General features: G+C 43.1%; 1 protein-coding gene and 2 long non-coding RNA genes across 4 annotated transcripts; 1 reads left to right on the forward strand and 2 right to left on the reverse strand.

Moving 5' to 3' along the window:
* Positions 1-32: 32 nt before the first annotated feature.
* Positions 33-5,092, reverse strand: cops2 (COP9 signalosome subunit 2). Of its 2 annotated transcripts, none has more exons than XM_040198948.2 (13): positions 4,901-5,092; positions 4,262-4,375; positions 4,092-4,169; positions 3,873-3,998; positions 3,691-3,780; positions 3,523-3,600; positions 3,195-3,369; positions 2,901-3,079; positions 2,602-2,654; positions 1,671-1,768; positions 1,503-1,585; positions 1,091-1,149; positions 33-645 (listed from the first exon to the last, which is right to left on the reverse strand). In XM_040198948.2, exons 1-13 carry the CDS (start codon positions 4,952-4,954, stop codon positions 501-503), a joined length of 1,332 nt encoding a protein of 443 aa, XP_040054882.1. In that variant the 5' UTR covers positions 4,955-5,092; the 3' UTR covers positions 33-500. The 2 variants fall into 2 exon arrangements, with proteins under 2 accessions (XP_040054882.1, XP_040054866.1); XM_040198932.2 differs by having other exon boundaries at positions 4,895-5,059.
* Positions 4,582-11,746, forward strand: LOC120810807 (uncharacterized). Its single transcript, XR_013451613.1, has 2 exons — positions 4,582-5,144; positions 11,014-11,746. It is a non-coding gene; the product is annotated as an uncharacterized LOC120810807 (long non-coding RNA).
* Positions 5,604-7,342, reverse strand: LOC144385363 (uncharacterized). Its single transcript, XR_013451614.1, has 3 exons — positions 7,218-7,342; positions 6,485-6,603; positions 5,604-6,371 (listed from the first exon to the last, which is right to left on the reverse strand). It is a non-coding gene; the product is annotated as an uncharacterized LOC144385363 (long non-coding RNA).
* Positions 11,747-18,635: the final 6,889 nt, after the last annotated feature.

Below are 18,635 nucleotides of genomic sequence, written 5' to 3' on the forward strand. Positions count from 1 at the left end.
ATGAAGTACAAGAATGAGGGATTCGCGTCTCATTTGTTACAATTAAAAACACCTTTATTCGATGCCTCCTCACCAGTCAAGAGTTTATACTGTAGCTGGTCAAATTCAACAGAATCCTTTCAGTGGTGAGAGACATCTGTTTATTACCAACAGGCAACAGTATACATTAAAATATTGTGTACAAGTGTTCATACACATTTTGGACTTTTTTTTTCTTTTCTTTTTAAACAACTGTAGCATTTGAGTGTTGCACGTGGAAGAATCTGCCAACCAGGAACATAAAAAACAGAAAAATAAGTGCCAGTGATTTCCTCTCGTCACAACAAAACAACACTTTGAACACGCTCTCGGGGTTCCTGGAGTCTTCTTTAAGTTGATGGCATTCTCAAAACCTGTGCTGTGCATCTTGTCTCGGACGATTTACTTGAAGAAGCACAGCAGCATACTTTGTGGATGTACTCATACGTGCCATTTTCCTTGTCTCTTGATTTTACATGCCATCATGTGAGCTTGCTAACAATGGCTTGGTTGAGAGAGTTCAGCTGATTTGTCCATTTGTCTAATGCTGTGTAGCGAGCCCCTCCTCTCTTCTGGTAGTCCAATTCTAGTAGCTGGTTCACTTGGTCAATTCGGCCATGGATTGTGCTGAAAAAGATGGATAAATAAAATTAAGAATTCAAGCCACGTATATAATAACTGAAACTTGAACAGTTTCTAATAGTTGCGTGGTACTGCAGACTTTACCGAGACATGTCTACGGTTTCCTAAACTTTTTTTTTTTTACATTAATAAAAATGACCAAAAAAGAATTTCTAACACAATAGAGAATGATGGCAGCAATATAAAAGTTTTTAGTATAGATGTTTCCCTCTGAACATCAGAATAATCTGATGTTCTCCCCTGCCACTTGACGGTAAATTATTCCAGAGAATGAGAATTATGACAATCATCTAGCACAAGCTTTAATAACCGTCAACTCATACCGCCTGACTCTTACAAAAGAATTCAATGAATGAGGAACAACTTATTTACGGGAAGCAAACTTTTTATCTTTTTGACTTCTCAGCAAGAGCATGCGGGAGAAACTTACTTGTCCAAGATGCACTGCACCAGCAAACTCTCCACATCACACACGTCAATGTTCAGCTCCTGTAACGGAAGAGCAGAAAGAAGAGTCATCCTCACATCTGTAAAGACCTACATCAACTAGTACGACTTCACATTGGAGGAACAGAAGCCACCGATCTGGTTTTAAATTATTATTGATGTTGAGAAAGTCTACCATGCCTAAGTATGTAAACAACAGAGCACACCAATAATTAAGAGTGAACGTCTTGAAACGGCAATAACAGCTTTCTTCAAATTATACTTTTCTCATCATCAACACAAAGCCAAAGAACGTCAGTCACATCTGTGCAAATGTTTGTCCAATAGTATTAAGAAAAAACAATCAACAGAGGGAAGATAACAGACGGTCAACAGGTTACGCTGGGATCATTTACCTTAGATATGAAAGGGATGTGTATTCTCGTGTACGGTTTGATGAGTTTGATAAGCACTTGAGTTCTAATGTTCCGCAGGAGCTCTGAAACACACAAAGATACATCTTATCACGTTGTTTCTAAACACACCTATGACGCACATGGTCTGCAGTCACGTTCGCCACTCACCTTCTATGTGCTCTCTAATGAAGGGGTCGTCCATTATGTTACTGTGATTCGTTTTCAAGATTTTCTCAAATTCAGTGATGTCATTGTTCTGGTAGGCGCTGCGGAGGAACAACAATTATTGTTTTTACACCACATACAATGTGTTTCCGTGACCCGAAACACAACTCATCCTGATAACCGTCCAACACATTTCAAAGTATTCCATTTTTTTCTAAACACTATTCTGATTACAGTTTGGGATGTCCGTTGTTAGTCTTTTGTTTTTTCAATAAAAGTGTTGAATAAATGCATGGAAACGGAGTCGAATTGGGTACGTGCCAGTTACTAGTGGTAACAAAGAAGGGCAGACAAGGAAGCACCAGCAAGCAAAAAGTCTTAGAAAGACATGAATCAGATTACATACTTTATACAAATAATGTGCAGAGGGATCTGATGTGTAGGTTAGATGAAGGCCACTATTGTTAATGTATTCTTTTATTTACCAAGAAGAAAAAGGGACCCATTAATTACTCTGAACATCAAATTGCAACGATTAGAATGAAACTGGGAAACGAAGAATGAGAAGCACGTCTGTAAAGTAAAGTAAAAGTAACAGTAAAACCATCTGGGTCCAAAAGATAACAATACATTTAAAGACTTTCATCAGCAGCAGCACTCCAAATCTATAGATTCAGATTCAACAAAAACATTTTACACACCAACTGTGTTGTTATAGATGAAGATGCAAAAAACAGTCAAGTGAATGTAAAGTGTGCAGAAGGTTTTCTGGCCGCACCTAAGGTGCATTTGAATAAAGTAAAGTAAAGCTCTGGCCATCAAGATGGTACGGAACTCTGAATTAGTTTGGTGAGTAAAATGTTATGAATAATGCCCAATGCCATAAAGTAAGACTTCTGTTTAAGGACCAAAAAATACATTAATGTATGCTTACCTGACTAAGTTTGTCATCGCTAGAATTTCCGGGTCATTTTTGTATGGTTTGGCCTGGGGGGGAAAAAACATTAAATATTACATCTGGAATTCAAACTTAAAGCAAAGGTCATCCGATTTGGCACAACAATTAATACAGTAAATTATTATATAGACCTTCTGGCTCAGCAAACATAAACTGCCACCTAAACAAAAGAATGTGGCAACTAGAAGTCTCTGTCTTACGTTTCATATTCTTACATACAGTGTGTGGAGGGTTGTTAAAATTAAACATTTCCAACAGTAAAATGATTTTCATACCTCTTGTGAGTCAAAGGGGTTTATTCCCGACTTCATCAGCATGTTGGCTAGGACCAGGTACTTCAGGCACGTCGTCCTTCTTGGGCTGCCAGACTCATCATAGTTTTTAAAGGCCTCAAAGAAGTCGGTGTGAGCTTTCTCAAACTCGCCCTCTCTCAAATGCATCTTCCCACCACACTCTGGTCAGGGGCAAACGAGCACAGGTCATTCGTTTTCAGTGTGACAGTATCGCTTTACACAAAGCAAAAATACAGTGTTAAGAAGGAAGGAAGGAGATATGTGCACCAACATTACCTCGGATAACTCCCATTATGAGCGGGTGAGGAATGGCGGATTTAATATGAAGTGACTGCTCATACAGTGCTTTTAATTTCTTGTTGTTTTTTTGTGCCGTGTACATCTGGATCTCCAGAGCATAAATCTCCAACAGCTGCGTGCCTTTCTTCAGGTCATCCTCTCCGTCGTCTGTCTGTTGTTTAAAACAACCACTTATTGGATCAATATTGTGTTCAAATCTATATACACACATTTAGCGTTGCATATTTTTGTATCAATAGAAACCCCCCCAAACATATTCTTGCACAGACAGACAAAAAAAGGTATTAAAGGATTCGCTTACTACCTGACATGACTGGTGAAGTTGCCTCAGGATCTTCTGCAGTTTCCCATATTCTTCCCTCTCCAAGTAAAGCTTCCCCAACTGCAGAAGAACAAAAACAATTTTAAGATCTTTTTACAAGGAAATTGTGGTTCATGGCCACATGGAATCAGTGAGAAACCTTTTTTATACCTTTGTGTTAGTTTTAAACCACAGTCTGTCATTTTTTGCGTCTTTCAAAGCCTCCAATGTGGTTTCGTAGAACTCCTGTAGTAAGTCCATCTAGCAAGAACACAAATAAATTTCAGGAAGACAGATTTAGAACGTCAATTACTGACAATTGTATTATCCCGTCGCATATTGTCTGTCCTTACCTGTTTGGAGGTAGAGATATAGTCCAGAATAGAGTTGATGGACTTCTCGGAGTAGTTCCTGGTGACGGCACTTCTGATGTATGTAAGGAGCTGTTTGTACCTGTTCATCATCTCTGGGAAGTTTGTCTACAGGGTTGAGACATAAAGAAAACAACCTCTCAAAACTCCCGACTGGTATGGAAGGTTTCAAAAAATGATGGCGTATCTTGCAGAGCCTACCAGCTTGAAGTTGATTTTGATCATCTGTTTCAATGCTTTGAATCCCCATTCTCCTTTTTCTCCCTCTAGTTCTAATACCTGAACAGAAAACGCCGACAAATGGATGTAAATATTGGGCTTTTGCATAATTAAAAACAAGCACAGCTTGCTTTGATTCAGTACAACTTCACCTTCTGGAAGCTGCTGAGTGCGGCTTTGGGATCATCCTCCTTCAAGGCTTTAGAGTTGTAGTACTGGTTCTCCAGGTCCACGTTCGGTTCTGAGTTACTGTCCTCTGAGTATTCCTAAATGTAAGCACATAATCATATCAAAGTCCAAATCATAACAACCAGTCGGACATTCAAGTTGCACGCTGCCTGACAGAAATACTCCCGAAATGTTTTGCTAACCAACACAAATCAGGGGGGGAAACCGGTTGCCCCTGGATATAACGTTACGGTTCACCGTCAAATGTGCCGTGAGCTAACGTTAGCTAACACCGTGGCGTGCTATCTAGCGGGGTGGTTTGCTCTTGATGCCGGCGATTCAAACGCGATGGCAGCTGAACGCGTATAGCTAGAGTTAGCTATCCACGATGGTTAATGTGCATTAGTATTAGCCAACTGCACTAAAGCTAGTGGCTAAAACCAACGGTCATTAGCCGGCCTGGAAGCTAACGTTTGTCATCCGCTGTCAGCTTGGTATTAGCCAACAAGCTAGCTAAACAGCTAACATTAGCTAGCCCGCACTGCCGACCCTACGCTGTACGCGCTCAACGGACAAACGGTTAGAGTATAATGCACAAAGTAAAAAATTTCAGTTACAGATACCAGGTCGTAATCTTCTTCGTCGTCGCACATGAAATCGTCCTCCATGTCCGACATCTTGGTGGTCTTCCTTGGTCTTATCCGGGGACAGTCGGTAGTCCGGCCTGTGCCGTGTTTTGCAGCGACGGCGAGGTGGGGTGGCGAGACGCGACGGCCCGGTCCGCGTCTAAAGATGGCGCTGTCGGATCGCCTCAGAAACACGCAGGGCTTCGGTCTTCTGGTCGGCGTATGCACGGGATGGTCGAAGGTACTTGGGTTATAAAGTGTATCAATGGCTCCATTGGAGGTGCATCCACTGTAATATTTCAAATTCTTTTTTTTTCTTTTACTGCAACGACATTGATGACTAACTCTCGGATTCAGAATCTGTAAATTAAATATGAGGTTTTACAGTGTGAACATCAGCTATCAAGACACTGTAGCTCCAGCTAAGATACACGTTACATTTAAAACATTAATACAGTTTTAAAAAACAAACACCACTACACTAACAACACCCTTGTATCCAAGTGCACCATATTCGCAATTAAAATATGAAAAAGAAGAAAAAAACAACGTTATTGTTGATTGAGTGGAGCTGATATCAGTTACATCATATTACATTGATTTCTTTTAACCTGTAGTTAACCATATTTGATGAGATTACTTTCACATACGCAAAGTATTTATCTGCAAAGAAAATGTAAAAAACAACAACAAGACAAATACGTTATTCCTCTTTAAAATGTTAAGTACACATAACAATGGTAAAGGAACAAGTACATAAAAATTGTACTCGTACATATTGCATGAATAAATGTAACTTGCTAATTTCCATCACTGAGAAGATCCCATGAACTCCAGGTGTGCATCAGATTTCAGCCAGCCAGATGAGTCACACTCATATTTCAAAGCATATCGTGACTGTTCTTTCAACAGTCCACATGGAGAGACCATTGGCAGCAATACTTCCCTCTCCATATTCTCCGCCTCACTCGGGGAGTCGTTCCACATCGAACCTTGTGAACGATTCTCAATTCCTATTTTTAAAAAGTGTGTGAAAAACGAATGTCCTTCATCCTTTGCAGTCAGTTTGGACGTAATATTTACCATAGTCACCAACACTGATGCTGGGAAGAAAATGTATTCACCGACTGAGCTATAACCTTAAAAGCCTTAACATTATCTTTAGCTTATCGCCTTTGAGGTATGTGGGATATACTGTGCAGTTTCCTCGCTTGTTTTATCGGATTTCCCTTAACGAGTTATTGCATATTTTAACCAAAGCTTCACTGTGCCAAAAATCTTCTTATTGCCCTCCATCGCCATCGGGATGGTGACCTGTGTGTGCGTGCATATGGCCCAGCACACCAAGGTGTTCCATTCAGGAGATGCAGCGGTGGTGCGTGCGTAGAGGCTGTCGACCTTTCATTAACTCAGCTGTGTTCGCCTCATCACAAAGACTCCTCGGCCGGAATCACCCGCCTCAGGAGAGCTGTGGATTTGACACAAAAGACACGCAGGGAGTGCTCAAACACCTAGATTTGTCATCACAACGCCCCCACATCAAACCTCACAAATTACATGGCATGAGGCTTCTTCACGTACCTGAAACACACCGTCAACACGTTTGGCGATCTTGAAAGAAGCCATTTCCCAGCTGTGGTGGGACAATACTCTGGTACTTGGAGGGCGAACATTAATAAAACTCCATCGCAGGCACCAACCTTGAGGGAAAAAAAAGCCTTGTATTTATCCGACTGAGTCAGGGGGAAGGCGTGATAAACACGAGTTCATCACGTTGAACCGTGTCATTTAAACCTACCATCCTTATTTAGAGATCCAACAGTGCCATATTAAGCCTTATAAACACCTCACAGCGGCCCTTCTCCTTTGGGATCATCTTTGGTGATTAATTTGATCAAATTTGTACGTTGACATTATTCCCTTGGCGTCAATGTATACACTGGGATTTATAAGCCGTGTAATCTTTGGTTGCCAAAAACTGTGTTATGTCTAACCTAATAGCCTTAATAGAGTAAACATAATCTCATTTCGGACAGTTCCATAAACACGAGAGGAGGCTTTAATAGATCTCCAGCATGGCATCTGGCAGCTGGAGCGTGTGCACCTCTCTCAGCAGGCCGCCCGCTTGTATACTCAGGTTCCTCCCGCTAAAGTGCTAACACAAGGGCGCCTACCCATGGTGCGCTGCTGCCAACTCCCTTGCAGATCATTAGTCACACGTGCAAACAAATGCAAGCACCTACACACACACGTGGGTATTCATATCGAGAATATATATTTTTATGCATAAATATTTATGCTCTAATGTACACACCTGCTTAATCATGGCCCATCATTTTGAACGGCCCGAGAATCTGGGGCTGCCGACCTCGTGCAAACCCGGCCTTAGGTCGTCGTAGCTGCTCTCACTCCTCAACTTGTGCAAGATGCGTGACAAGCCTGTTTGTTTTTCTCTCCTCGTTCTTCTTTTTTTTTGCTGTTTTCATTTTTACAAGGTATGTAGAAGCGTGTCTCAATTTTACGCAACAACTTGCATCCAGCGGGGCTGTTATTTCAGATGAAAGCCAAACTCACGAGAGCCGAACAGCCTCCGGAGCCAAGTCCGCGCCCCCCCCATCTGTATCACACGCGAGCGTGCTGCGGTTTGTGTGCGGTGGACCCCTTGAGTGGCGTGCGTGGGTGGGAGTGTGAGGGTGTTGGAATAGGGTTGCGTATCATCGACGCATGGGAGGTCCGAGAAACACTACCCAGGAAGATCAGACAAGACTGAGCTCATCTGGGCCTCTGCTTTGTGGTTTGATCGAAAGAAATATAAGAAAACACAAGAAAAAAGCCAACAAACTATTTGAAAATATACATTTAGACATTGAAGGGAAAATTCACTCTTTGGTGATTAGTTTTGCTAATAAGATTGCTTGTTCTAAAGACAAAAAACCTGAGGGACCAGCCAGGCTGAGTAATAATGTCTTTCTACGAGCACCTCTCAAGTTATTTAACGTCATATTGTATTTGTTTCTTGGTGCAACGTGCGTTATGTGATAAGACTATTTCTAACAATAACAGCAAGACTCAAGGAGGTAATTGCAACAAAGCGTGATTTTGTTGAACTACTCCTTTAGCGAGTGTGATGTCAGACGTATCCGTGGTTTCTGTTAAGTAAAATTCCTTAAAAGGAAAAACATATTTCCTCTTACGGCCTCTCAGCACACCTGGGCTGCGTAACAATCCATGGATTGAGCGTTTCCATATCCATTGCTTTATACACAGTGACACCTGCTATGTAAAAAAGAAGGCACATGTCAAAAACACGTAGTTATCTCACTTTTTACAACAATATGGGACCTGCAAACTTTTTTTGCAGAGCAATTTTCCCTATGCCCTATCGATCGGGTACATTACAAGGACATTGGGTGAGAATTTATTGTTGTTTCAAGACCTAAAGTGACAACGTTGAGCCAGAACATCCCACCCACACACGGCCATATGACCCCCCTTTCGACCCCCCGTCTACTCCAGACAGTGGGATGGTGGGCTAACAGCTCGAAGCTACGCTGTTTTTATTCTTCTTCTCCGAAGATGAAATTAAAAACAGATGCGGGACAAAAGCGAGTCCAGCGTTGCGGTCGGGGGCCGGACGCGTAGTGTCGGCTGGGGCCGTCATCTGTTGGGCCCTCTTCGTTTTCCTCCTCCTCCTCCTCTAATGCTTCATGTATTTCACATTCAAATGCCCAGACTTGTGGTTTCCAACTTAACGTTCACGCAGAGCAACAGGACCTTGTTCAGCGGCAGTGAAGCAGACGAGGCGCGAGCCTTTAGATGGGTCCAGTAAGACGAGGCGGTGTCGAATCCTTCGTTTTTCGGGGGACTTGACACAGGCTCACACAAAGTGGGGCTGAAGCGATACGGTTACCTTCTGTTGTCACAGTTTTGACCTGTCAGAGCAAGCGGGGTGATTTATGGCCTCGAGCTGACAGCCGGGCTCAATGGAGCCACAGCTGGGAAAGTGCTTGTCAGAAGTAATAAAACCTCCACTTGTGCAGAACTCTGCCACTGTTGAAAGGCGTGCAGATATATCTCCTGCTAATGGTGTAAATAAATATCAAGTACCGTATCCAATTCTGAAAGTTCTGCGCATGCCTGTTATTGATGGGTTATTGTCTTCTTCAGGGTCTCTTTCTCTTCATGCAAATGGAACCTCGAAGATTTTGTGTATATGGTTCGATTGCCAATAACCAAACGACTGAATGTTTTTTTTGCTGAGGTGAATCTCACAAACTGCACAGTCGTTCATATTATATTATGCTTTTCCGCCTGCAGAAAGGTTTTCGGAGCCGTGTGAAGATTTGCAATGGAAGCATCATTGTGGTAATTTATATGTTTTTCTGTGAGGTTTCCCAGGAGCATAAACAAGAACAGCTTTTCCTTTGTCTCCATTTGTTAGTGATATTTCTGGTTCTGTCCTTTTTAGTCCAGTCTCACGTTGCATAGTGTGTTATTTTTTGGTAAACCGTTTCACATTGTGGAAAAATACTACAAATTAAGAAAAAACAAAGCTATTATCAGCAGTATTTTAAATAATGTGATCAACTGACTTTAAATCCATGTTTAGATTAGGATCAGTGAGTAAGTCAACTTATGTGATCCACCGCTTAGCATGAAAAAGATATAGTTTACTTTACTTACTTAAAACCTTTCTTGGACCTTGTAACCAAACAGGGGAAGGAAATATCTCAAAAGGACAAATCGTAGAAAGCCCCAAAAGTTTTCTTAAAACAATAAGTGCACAGTTGAATGCGGTCAACTTGCAAGAACACCGACGTTATAGCGACTGAATGCAAACTTCACGTATACACCAGAGAGTCTGTTGGATCCCCATGTGTCTGATCTTGTTATGCCAAAGGTTTAAGTCTATGAGCATTCCCCCGGATCAAATAAAAGCCCTCACGTTCATCCGTTAGGATTTACTTTGTTTATTCCTCAACTATTAACTCGCCCATATTGTGAGCTGGTAGCTGAGATGTTCCAATCGGTCACATGTGGTGACTTTCCATTCCATGATATCAGGGTCCCCACGGAGAGATTACTTTCATCTACCTTATCCGTCTCTGCCTGCCCCCAACACATTCCAGTTCGAGGAAAGGCACTTGAGAGGGACAGAACCATCTCCGCGCAGATTGATGGCCATTCAAAAGCCATCGTCGTTCCATTTTGCAAGGGCCCATTTGCCGCTGACTGTTGGTCGGCGCGTCAGTGCTCGGATGCGAGTTGTGTTTGGCACAACCTCCCTGAAGTCCGCCGCCACCTTCCAGTTCCCACACATTTGACGAAATCGCTGCTCACACAAGACAGCGCGCCGCTGTGGAGGTGATCCACACAGCCGTCAGCACTTTACCCAACATCAACTCGCAGAAACGAGTCCGTCACAGATCGTGGTAAACAGACACGTTTAAGAAGAACATCGTTAAACCCACATCGAGACCACATTTGCAACACTTCAGGCTCCAGTGAGGAGGGGAGTGAGAAAACATCAGTTCGGCATGGAGTGTTTTTCTCATTCTGTGGTCCCACAGGAGTCAGTTCCTATGGCTGGAGTTTGATTGAGACCGAACCCGAGGCCCGGTGTAGTGTTTGGGGTAATAGGGCCCGGCGGCCCATCTGCATGGCGCTTTGCGTGCGGACCTTTTCCTAAAACTAAAACATTCGTGCTAAGTATAATAAAACACATGTTATTACAATGTATGTTGTATGATTTGGATGAGGCATGTGGCTCAGTTTTAGCCGTGTCCATGGCAAAAGCTGGCCGACTGCCAGCGCTTCCATCGGACTTCAGACTCTTGGGCTCGTAAAAGGGGGGAACAGCACTTTTCGCCCCCTGGGGTAAAGTAACGAGCATAATGCGTAACATATAACACAACAACGTTATTCCTTATCCTCCGCAGTGTTGTCTACGTGTAACCCGTCTAGGCTGCGTTGGAGTCTGACGACCACATATTTACACAGAAGCGACACGACGGAGTGTGCGTATGTTCTCAGAACAAGTGAGGTTTCAGCCCCAGAGAGATCAATGGAAACAAAATGTTGCGTGACTGTGTTTTTTTTTTTTCCTCCAGGTTTTTCACGACTCCCGACCCACCGAGAGAAGGGTCGAGGACCCAGAAGTCCAGAGTTTTACAATCTGTAAAGAGTTAGGAGGCGGCGGAGAAGAGGGTTTACAAATGGTTCTGGGCACGCTTCCCACAACGGCGGGAATTCCATCCTGCTTCATCAATCTGGAGATGTTTACCTACAAAATGTGGAACCGTGATGCTGTGTCTACGTGTCTGCTCGTGCACGTGCGGGTGCACATGTGTGTGTGTGTGTGGTCAAAGGAGACGCTCGGCTCTCGTGACTCTGGCTGGGGAGAGGATCAGGGAGTTGGAGGGGGGAAGATGGTATCAGGCCCTGATTGGTTATGATGACATCCAGATAATAGCAGAAACACACACACAGACACACACATTACATGCACATGCACACGCATCTCTTCAGCTCAGAGCCCACCACTAGTGGCCTCTCACAATCACACACGCGTGCACGCAAACACACAGAAACACAGACACACACACCAGAGCCTGAAAATTACCGCTTAGCATGCGAGCATTGAGCAGATGGGTTTCCTAATGACTGTTGTGTACAGTGCAGAGGGAGTGTGCAACGTTCCCATTACACTTCTCCCTTACAACTCACTACACCCCAAAGCACAGGTCTGGCTTCCATTTACTTTACGTCTTAACTGGCACTAGTTTGACACATGCAGGTTGCAGGTGGTCAGTTAAAAGAAAAAGAAAAAGAATACATTTTGGAGACTGCTTCGCACTTGCTGTTTTCTTTTTTGGGAGAGACGGATTTGTTCAACTCGTTGCTCGTTTATGGAATTAAAGAATTTAATAAAGTACCGTTAACCACCCTTTTCCTTTCTTTTTGGTAATGGCCGTCTGTTATCTTATCCAAAGTCTGTTATTGTCCAAAAGTCGGCAAAAAAACAATCCTTTGACATCACAGCGTTAGCGTGAGAGGCCGAGGCGGCCTGCTGAGGATCGGTCATTATTGTGTAATTACTTTAAGATGATCTCATTTAATGATCTAAAATTTTACCTACTCTCCCAACAACTCTCCTGGGAGAATACTTTGACAATATTCTTGAGTATCAAGAGGATTTCCAGAGAATATAATCAATTGAAATTGGGAACATTCAGATTATTATTCTATTGTTCCATTATTAAATCTAATAATAATACAAAACAAATACCAAGAACAATTGGATCCATGAGATTAATGTATGATTTCTGACGAAATGACGACACCCGACAGCAACCAGCTATTACATACGTTATTCGCACACGTGTGCATGACTCCATAGTGAGTAAGTGTGCGTCGCGATGCCTGTCCGCGGCTAATCTCGCATTCTGCTGCCGCAAAGTGGACGACATTTTGGGCTGCGGGTGAAAACACGGCGTGTATCTCTCTGTGTACAGTTTGTGGTGTGTTTGGCTAACAGACCGATACACACACAGCTGTGCGTTGCCACAAATTAATGAGTAATAAAGTGTATTTTTATAGCACAAAAGTGGCCACACAAGGATCAATAGTAAACTAAGATGGATTTATAAACCCCAAACGGCAATAATAATATAGATGCAATTTCTTATTTCTTATTATTAGAATGTCTAATTATTTGACATCCATCGAACAACTGATTCTTTTATGTGAGTCATTCCCTGGGATTTTTTTGCCTTTGTTTTCCAGCTGGATGAAATAAATACAGAAAGAAAGAAGGTGTCAAAGACACAAGCACATGTACAATTGTAGAGCTTTAATATTGTCTTAACTCAGTGATTCTAAAACAAAGTGTAGACCTTTTCTTTCTCATATTATTTATTTCCACTAATATCAGGAACCAGGAATTAGGAATCAGGAAACCTTTATTGCCAAAATATGTCATTCAGACAAGGAATATGACTTGGCGGTTGGTGCGTGACAGTAGACAGTGTAACAATAGACAACAAGACAGCAGTGCACAAGTAATTATATAAAATGCTAATGCTATGGGTTAGTAGAATAAGGCTATGGGTAAAATATGGGTAAAAAAATATTTAAAAAGTTAAAAAATATAAAAAAATTGCATATGACCCCAGATTAATATATAGAAGAAAACCTGCTGTATAACACCCAAGAAATGTTATTTATTATTCATTTTATTCAAGGAATTAGCTGACTGACACAATGTCACAATGACTCCATTTGTCTGGTTTTCGAGACACACACACACATAAAGTAAACCCATTTCTGGAACCACCCAAATACAGCACACAATAAAGAAGATCCCATCAGGTCACACTCACAGATCTCCATTCAGCCGCAGTCTATATTTACTACCAGCTCCTTTTAAAAGGAATCAGTCAGCAGCTCCCTCGGAGCCTTACGAGAGAGCGATTGATGTTGTCTCAGTGTGCGTGACCTCTCTCTAAGCATGTTCAAGGGGTGCGTGTGGAAGAGACAATAGGGGGGTGGGGAACCCATCTGCAGGCCTGTCTCTACCTAATCTTCTGTTGCATGCAAGAGGTGGTGTGTCAGACAACTGTGAAGGTAACTTCAGATGGACAAGCGGACGCTCTGAATTGCATCCCATTGCGAGGAAGCCTTTGTCTCTGTGAAACCAAACACACATCACATGGACGACATGGGGAGCTGGCAGCAATTGAGATGTCAGCGCAGGAAGGCGTGCTTCTCAATTCCCCCTCCTCTCGCACGATATCTCATCCGCGATACCCCCCCCTCCCCCCTCTCTCTCCGTCTGCATCCTCGTTGGCTGCGTCTCTCGGCTGCGATACACTATACGGTCTGCACTTTTGACCAACGGCCCCGGATAATGGTTTTCAGATCCTCCAAGGTGGGCCGACTCTGTGCCAGATCCGAAAATGGAAAGCAAACATGGGTTCACCACCCTCTGTTCCCACTTAGCTCCAAAGTAAGCTAATCATTCAGGTTCTTAGAAAATTCTGTCACGCTGTTCCCAGTGAGACTCCCGCCCCTCAATGGCCGCACAGACGGAGCGCGAGTTTGTTTTGTTACTGCTTGCTATCAGCCTTCCGCTGGTGATCATTTTAGCTATTACAGGTTATCTACGAATACGCGAACATAGTCGCGCGTAATCTCACGTTATCCCGATTGCTTCAACAAGCGCGCCCCCGCCCCCACTCCCCTCATATCCCATATGTCCTTATTCTGTGTTTCACCCAGACCACAGAACCATGTTTACTCAAACAGACTCTTGTTTTTATGTAGTTTTACCCTTGTGGTTTCCTGCCCAAGATCTTGTTTTCGCAAGACACGATTCCAACGCGATGTTGCTACTGGACAACTGAAGAAGAGGAATGAAGTATTTTAATGACTTTCTTTTATTTTTTCTTTATTATGCCCTTATATGACTTCTGTTTCATCCAGTTCAGCACAAGGATGTGTAGTTACTGACAATGTAGTTGGTTCACTCTTTAATCTATTTTAATGCACATCCGTAAGCCTTTTCTATCACAGGTCAAAGCCCTGTTATAACGAAGCCTCCGATCTTTACTACACTAAACTAATTGTGCCAATATCGGCACAATTTATAATGGTTATAGCTCAGCAACGACCAATCTGCCAAAGAGTTAGCGCATCATGATGGTTTGTTGGTTTTGCTCTCGTTTTAAATAGCTTATAGTAGAGACAGAAAAGGCCGGCACCTTAAACCGCTCGGCCAACCAGAGACTATTGTACTCGTACACATTCCAATGAACACGACCGAACTGGCCAAGACGATTTCTTTGTTCCCTGGTAAAAAGATAAAACGCTGTAATGTATGATTAGATCATACATCCTGCTTGTCTGCACCCCGATGTGACACCAGTATCTGTGCAATCCTCTGCATCCAACCAGAGCCACCTCTGTCTGTGCAACACGCAACAGCAAGATCCCCCGAGATATGGAAACCTGTAGTGTTTGAAGAACATGCAAAGTTAACAGGCATCCAATTTGGGTGTCCAATTTCCCAGAAGAAAGAGACTCGCACCAAATGTGTGATTGTAAAGTTCTAATAGGGCCAACATTTATGAGCCTTCATAGTGCAACTGGCAAGTGAAATCTCTTTGCTTTTGTTCGACTGTGCATTTGAATTTTTTTTTATTAAAAGTCTATTAAAATGTTCAGTCTGTTGTTATCTTAAATGCATTGTAAAAATGCAAAATATTTACAGCCGTGCATGAGGTGAAATAATAAAAGAAAGAAAAAAAGATGACTTTTGTGATCTTATTTTTCTGGTTCATTTTAGCGGTGTCCTTTTTCGTGCACATAAATAAAATAATACATATTCCGAGAACATTCACTTTGCTTTAATGGGGTCTAAATCTTCCAGCATGTGAAGCCCCCCCCCCACTTACTCCAACTACACACTTTCTCACACCTCCACCACCCTCAGCTGCATAGGTGTGAGGTGTGCGCCCTGGTGTGACGGGAGAAGGCAGGTGTTCCTGCAGCCCTCGGACCCCGGAGGTGACGGGAGGCCAGTAAATGGGTGCTGAGGGGTGGTCTCGGGGACCCGCCCCAGTCTTGGCACGACCTTGGGGCCCAAATTGAAAGCAGACGTGTTCGGAGCTCATTCTTTGAGTTACTACTGTTCGATTGTGATTTACAAGTGTGTGAGATATGGAAATCTCTCACGCAACTGAAGATATGAGCTGAGTGAAAGCACATTTTGAAACAGGCCCCTCGGCCCTGTGGGAAGGACAAATCTGTAAACTCATGCTCTCCCTCCATTTGGCCCGGACTGTGTATACAGTTTTTTCAGTGTTATAGCGTGTCGTCTTCCTAAATAAAGGAACAATGTTAATGTTAAAAAGCATACCAGAAAGACAGGCAACTAAGGCGTCTCTACGAGGGGTTCTGCGAAGTGAGATCATTTTTTTGGGACGATAGTATCTCCTCTGAGGTTCTCTGACCTCTAGACCTTTGACTTGCAAAGAGAAAACCCTAAACCTGTATGTCTGTCCACATTGGACACCTTACGTTTACATTTAACATTTTTCATTTAGCTGATGCTTTTATAGTTATAATAAATGCTTTCAACCACTACAGACTACAACAAGAATCAAGAAGATACAATTTCTTCAAGAAAGCCAAACTCCAAGTAAGTCCCATCACAACCTACTGATTTGCACTTAATCAGTGTGATAAAGCACATTTCCTCCCATCTGTTCCTTGTTAATTGTACACCATCTGATGTAACTATGTAAAGGGAAGAGGGAACATTTCAGAAACATTGATTCATTGATTGATCTAACCCATTACTCAAAACATGTCAACTGTTTTCAATGTTTGCCATTTGTTGCTAGGCACAATAGCAGTAAGATAAATGTTGCAAGTGTTTTTTCATGACTTATCCAGTGGAGCAGATGTCACAGGTAAACAGAAACACATGTTCGGCGGTTTGTTTTGCTGAAGGGATGACGGCAGCACACCTTTGGTTATAAACCAGGCCAGTTCAGGACATAACTGAGCTAAGAAGTGATTTCCTCTGGCCTGTGGCGTGGACTGTTGCATGCATGTTGCCTCACAGCGTCTCTGTTGGACACACGCACCCACATATATGTATCCACCAGGTTGTTTCTCCTAGACAACACCTGCTCTCCACACGCCATCAACCCCAATTCATCCATCTTTGTCTCGCCCGATAAACGTCTTCTCAGGTGATGGAGCACTTTCATGAGAGCCCAAAACAAGTCTGACCCTTCTACAACAGCCAACGGCGTTGAGCGGTGCAGCATGAAGGTGAGGAGAAATGCAGGAAAACCATAAAATAGATCATTGCCTTATCACTTTGCACGCTATGAGGTTAACCACAGTGGTTGGGGGGGGAATAAACTTCCTGGCGAGTTAGCCGCTATTGGGAATTCACAGGAGTAACGCGTCTGTTCTTCCTCCAACATCAGCTCCTGTTTTCCAGTTCTGCTCCACTTCTTCCAGCTCCGCCATTAAAAATCCATCCATCCTTACAATGAGACAGAGAGGGAGGCACGACAGAGATTGAGCAGCACTGACGCTACAGACTTTAGCGCTCTACTCGTCCAAAAGCAACAAGCCACGCATGCGTCACACGGACGAGCCCGGATTCACCTCCGTGTGACATCTGCACGATGATTGGCTGACACTAACGCGAATAAGTGACAGACTAAGTTGTGGATGCAAATAGACATGAGAAAAAGTGAGATTATTATGTGTTCTTGCTCGGTGTTCTGAGAAATCCTTATTTAGATAAACTCTCGGTTGTGTGTGCGTGTGTGTGCGTACGGTGTGTGAGTCCACAAATCCATGAACTTGAAAAGCCTTTTTCTAATGAGGGTTATGACAATAAAAGACTAAATACAGGCACTCGTTTACTTCTGTCATAACACATGACACAGACGTTCCTCTCAGAAGCTGACCGTCAGTTGAGTGACTCGGTGTTGTGGTTATGGCTCCACTAAAGCCAGTAGCTATGAGAAGATTAAGGAGACCTTCAGATGGGTCCCAAACGAGCTCTGGCCCAGAAGGAATCTCATTTGGCCTTTCGCTTGAGGGGGGGGAATCAATTCTGACCGCGGTTGCTGCCTGCTTATCATTTTCACTAATTAACACCGCAGATGCAAAAGTGAAGGACAGCTGATTAGTGTGTGTGTGTGTGTGTGTGTGTGTGCTGTCTGTATTGAGTTTTTGCCTGGAAGTGACTCACATGGCATTCAGTTTCTTTGTTTATTTTTTGACATTGTTTTTGGGGTTGGGTTTCTTATTCAGCTTGTCTCTTTTCAGGGCCAACATTTTAAGTTTGTATTCTTAAAACCACAGCAGTGCACGTCCACAAGAGTGATGACAGTGAGCTCTGATTTACTGTTGCATGACGATTCTTTCAGAAAAACTGGCACAAATGTCAGGATACGCTGTGTGAACAAAGTGATCTCAACTCTTAAAATGTGCTACACGTACAATAAAATGTTCTGAAAATGTCCCTCAAATGTTAATCAAAAGCAAATCAATCCCCATTGAGCTACAGTACATGTTAAAATAACCAAATATACAACCGAACTGTTCTTACGCACATGCAGTGCAGCCTCTCACTCACAATTCCTCACATTAGTCCTTCTTACACTCCTGGATGAGGGGAACGTGCCCCCCAGAACCCATGCTGCTTTTTCACAACCCCCCCAATGCCGGATTCAAGTTGGTTAAGCGCCCCATTTAGCTCAGTTGAACCCAGCACCTGGCTCCTTTCATGCAGTCAATACCCTTTGTGTGCTGTTCTGCACCCTGCTGTGTGAACACCCTCCCACACAGGCCAGCGCTCCGTGGTGCACATGAGCCATGGCGTTTTATTGGTATGATGCGTGTTTGTCTGTTTCTATAAGCATGTGGTGCAGGGGTTTACCAAGTTATTACTATCGTTAAACTACGCAGCACGGTTTGGGAAACACAGAGACCGACACGGCAAAGACAACAGAGAGGCGATGGCTCAAAGGGAGACGGGCAAGTGATAAACAGGCCAGAAAAGAGTGATGCAGAGACTCGGCGTAGTAATGAATCATCTGGAAGTAGTTTGAGTCAAAGAGGAAAGACGCGGTGGTTCTAAGAACGATTGTGACAGCAATCTCCGCGATAGCAGAAAGTTATCTGATGTATTAAATTAGGA

The sequence above is a fragment of the Gasterosteus aculeatus genome, chromosome 12 (genome assembly GCF_964276395.1).
Source record: "Gasterosteus aculeatus chromosome 12, fGasAcu3.hap1.1, whole genome shotgun sequence".
Taxonomy (NCBI): domain Eukaryota; kingdom Metazoa; phylum Chordata; class Actinopteri; order Perciformes; family Gasterosteidae; genus Gasterosteus; species Gasterosteus aculeatus.